The 4,460-nt window shown below is 51.1% G+C and overlaps 1 protein-coding gene across 1 annotated transcript; it reads left to right on the plus strand.

Moving 5' to 3' along the window:
* Positions 1 to 797: 797 nt before the first annotated feature.
* LOC124652850 (fasciclin-like arabinogalactan protein 2) lies at positions 798 to 4,122 on the plus strand. Its single transcript, XM_047191895.1, has 2 exons — positions 798 to 1,148; positions 2,923 to 4,122. Exons 1-2 carry the CDS (start codon positions 798 to 800, stop codon positions 3,820 to 3,822), a joined length of 1,251 nt encoding a protein of 416 aa, XP_047047851.1. The 3' UTR covers positions 3,823 to 4,122.
* The last annotated feature ends 338 nt before the right edge of the window (positions 4,123 to 4,460 follow it).

The following is a 4,460-nucleotide window of genomic DNA, read 5'->3' on the forward strand; positions in this document are numbered from 1 at the left end:
CAGGAATGAATGGCGTGTCTAGCCAGTTCGAGCGATCTGGGAGCAGGCATTCGTACCGTAGCCATAAACTCGCAATCCGAAGAACCCAACCAGGAGAACCAACCTGAGGTTGGGTGGTTAGGAGGCCAGTTGACTCTCACCACTGTAGCTCAAACCCTGCGTTCGACATCTGCGTGTCTCATAAAGCGCGAATATTCATTCAGTGGGAGGCGACGTTCCCGTCGACAATGAGGCGCCTCGTGGTGACTTCGTCAATTTCAAGATCCAATCTGCCGGCTCAGTCTTCCGGATGTGCTCATAGGGAGTAGGGTGTGCGTGTGTGCGTTCATAGAGGTGAGTGTATGCGCGCAGTATATGAGTCACCACGTTTGTACTCGCGTTTCTCAAAAAAAAAAAAAAAAAAAAACCCAACCAGCCATCCAGCCAGGTCACGTCCACGTGTTCCAGGCCCCTCCTCGGCCTTTCTTTCCGTGCCCCAAATTGTCCCTTTCCACCCTCACACGCCTTCGAGATTCGCGACTGGCCGGCGCTGCCCAGCAGAACCAGCACACGACGATGGCACACCCGTAATTACCCCAAACGTTCAGGGGCACTATCCCCACCGACTACTCGCCAGATCCCGCTGCCGCTACGTACGCACACTACGACTACATAGCCCGGCCCACACAGCACTCCAATCATAATTACACCATCAGCGGTCGGTCGGTCAGTGCCTCAGTGCTCCTCCTCCACTCCGAGCTAGCTAGCCGCCGAGCTCTCGCGCGCTCCCGACGCCGACGCGCCAGCCGACGACGATAATGGAGCCCCGGCGGCGGGCGGCGGTGCTGGCGGTGCTCGCCGTGGCCCTTGCGGCGGCGGCGACGGCGGCGGAGGCGTACAACATCACCAAGATCCTGGCGGAGCACCCGGAGTACTCGCAGTTCAACAAGCTGCTCACGGAGACGCGGCTGGCGGCGGACATCAACAAGCGCCGCACCATCACCGTGCTCGCCGTCGCCAACGGCGACATGGGCGACCTCGCCGCCAGCGGACGCACGCTGCAGACCAAGCGACACATGCTCCAGATGCACGTCCTCGTCGACTACTACGGCGGCAAGAAGCTGCACCAGCTCGCGCACGGGGTCACCGCATGCTCAACCATGTTCCAGGTACTCCTCCATACCTACCACTCGCTCCTCCAAGCTCAACAGGCAAAACTAGACGCCCCTGGCCCTGGGCTCAGCTACTGGAACTGACGATGACAGGTCGGGACAAGCTCTCTCCCTGTCGGTGAGCTCAAAAGGAACTAATCCGTTAGTTATACTGTTAACTGATCTGTACGTCTAGCATCATTAGACGGTTTTAGCTTTGAGCTTTTAAAGCTGGTGTTAGCTCTAACAGTGTAGTAACTGTTTGCCCTTAAAATAAGCCTTACTGTTTGCAAATCAGTTTCTCATACTACTAATTTATTTGTTCTGACTTTTGAGCTGCAATTCTTTTGTAGAAATAAAAAAATATCTTGAACTATCATATGCAATTGTTTCATAAAAAAACATCTTGAAGCTTATCTTTTTTGGGTTGATTGCCTAGATGAGCTTTTGCTGCTTGCAAAAGGCTGCATCATTGCTCAGCTGGAGCGCAGCTTCATGATAAGAGTGGGTGGTCTTCCGGATAGAATAGTGAAGCTTCCATCCATGGCAGTAGTGGATGCCCTGCCCATGCACTAGCTGGCTAGGCCACTGATGATAAAGCTCTTCTAAAGCGATACATATAATAAAACACTATGGACCTCCCAAAATGTGGTTCCAATTAATGGCGCTACTTTTGTGCTAGCAAGGAAATATTTGTGTCGTAACATCGCCCAAATAGACGTTTCTGTTAACGTCTCAACTAACCAATTTTTGTTCGAAGACGACATGAGATAAGTCGCTTTCGAAGCTGGGCCGGCAGTGTTTTATGTACGTGCACATGGACATGCCGGCCAGTCTCTTCATTATCAATGAATTATTGACCTGTCTGATTAGAGCAAGTACAATAAGGTACAGTCAGCTGGCTATAAGAGATAAAATATTATAAATTTGCTTAGTTGGAAGAGAGAGATTAGAAGAGAGAAGAGGAGTGGGCTCTTATCTTGTAGCCAAGCTCTAAGACGTGCTCCTACAAGACTATGTGAGACTAAAAGGTGGAGCCATGTATTGTAAAAGTACTACACTTTTATAGCTCACTATTATATATGTTGGCTCTAAGTTAGCTATAGATGACATGCTAAGACTTGGCTTATAGCTAGCAGCTGGCTACACTATTGGAATTGCTCTTATTATCCTGTCCGGACAGTCCGCTGAGTGTACTTAATTAGTTGCTGTGCCTACGGTCGCCGTATTTGGTCGATTTTATCGGCATCGATCGAATCCTTCGATGATAGGGTCATTTGAAAATGATGAATGTTTGGAAGTCCCAAGGCGAGATCTCGGTCTCGGATTTTTAAAATTCTAACCGTTGGAGTCATAGAGGCTAGAGCATCTGTTTTGCTGTGACTCGGGCGCAGAGCATCATCTGTTTTGTTATCGAGTCAACAACCTAATTGTTGCTTTACTTTTTATTTTAAGATCGAAAATTCGAAATACAGCAATTTCCCGATTAACGGGCGAGCATACTAGTAACTGCAAGTCTGCAATACATGTACGAAGTGCACTAATTTCAGAATTATTTGGCAATAATTAAACTTTGCATTGAATTGGTCTCCATCAGCACGGGCATGAATTAGGTGAGTTAAATTCGGTCCCATACGTGCAGCTTTGAGCATCAGTCACATGCATTTCCATCAATCCAGTCCCAAATTTTTAGTAGTGCCTACTTAATTATGATCTGGTTAGAGTACGACACCTACCCGTAGTGGTTTACTGCAATTGACTGAAACGGATTAATTAACTGAACGTCGTGCAGGAGTCCGGCGCAGCCCAAGGCATGTCCGGGTACGTGAACATCACGCAGCGCCGCGGCGGGAAGGTGACCTTCACGGCTGAGAACGCCGAGGACAGCTCGTCGCCGTCGACCTACGTCAAGACCGTGAAGGAGATCCCCTACGACCTGGCGGTGCTCCAGGTCGACAGCGTGCTGGCGTCCCCCGAGGCCGAGGCGCCCGTGGCGGCGCCGGCGCCGGTCAACATCACGGAGCTGCTCTCCAAGAAGTACTGCAAGAGCTTCGCGGGCCTGCTCGCCGCCGACGCCGAGGCCTTCAGCAACATCAACGCCACCAAGGACAACGGGCTCACGCTCTTCTGCCCCGTCGACTCCGCCGTGGCCGCCTTCATGCCCAAGTACAAGAACCTGACGGCCAAGGGCAGGACGGCCATCCTGCTCTTCCACGCCGTGCCGGACTACTACTCCCTGCAGCTCCTCGAGTCCAACAGCGGCAAGGTGAGCACGCTGGCCACGTCCAACGTCGCCAAGAAGGACTACAGCTTCGACGTCGATAAGGACGGCGACACCGCGTCGCTTGACACCAAGGTGGGCAAGGTGGCGTCGGTCACGGCCACCGTCAAGGACGACGACCCGCTCGCCGTCTACGCGATCTCCAAGTTCCTGCAGCCCAAGGAGCTGTACAAGGTCGCCAAGGACCTGGCCCCGGCGCCGGCGCCCGCGGGGCCCAAGAAGAAGACCACCAAGAAGAAGCCCTCTGCGGCCTCCTCCCCCTCCGACGACGACGACGAATCCGCGGACTCGCCCGACACGTCCGACGAAGACGCTGCCGACAAGGACAATGCGGCCGCACCGTCCGTGCTCGCCGGGTGGGTGGCGACGGCCGCCGCGGCCACCGTCGCCGCGTTGGCGCTCGCTGCATAAGGTGTGAATCAGTAGTGTGGTCGGCGCCCGAGTTCTCGTTTTTGTCTCTGTCCATTCGGTCGTCTCCCTTGTTATTAGTGCGGAAAATAAGAAGCGCTATTTTATTCTTATTTATTACTCTTGCATTAAGAAGAAGAAAAGAAGAAAGGATAAAACTACAACGAACAGCGTGGTTCTTGCTGTTTGAATTTTTTTGTTTTATTTTTGTTGTTGTGATCTTTTTGTAATGGTAGTGGTCTCTGGGATTGGAGTGTGTTTATATGATTTCCCCGTATATATATGCAAAACACGGTCAAGTCTGGAATGGTACTCTGATTTATTTATTTTTGTGATAGAAAATGTTAAAACTTGTACTCCATCAATTCTGCCTTTCAAGCTGTCCAAAGTAAAGCTTTCCGAATTCAGTGTCACGATGCTGCAAACATTGTCAAGAAGGAAGTGTTGTGTTACGATGCAAAGTGGAGCTTGCCATGTGATTAGCTTTGCTTGTTCAGCTTGTAAAGGGGTGATGCCGGCTCACTTTGGCTGCTCAGAATGCTATTTTTTTCATGTTTTGTCAGATCACCTGGATATTGTTGTACTCATTGAGAATGCTATTGTTTCATGTTTTGTCAGATCACCTGGATATTGGTGTACTC

Source organism: Lolium rigidum, chromosome 5, assembly GCF_022539505.1.
Source record: "Lolium rigidum isolate FL_2022 chromosome 5, APGP_CSIRO_Lrig_0.1, whole genome shotgun sequence".
NCBI classification, from domain to species: Eukaryota; Viridiplantae; Streptophyta; class Magnoliopsida; order Poales; family Poaceae; genus Lolium; species Lolium rigidum.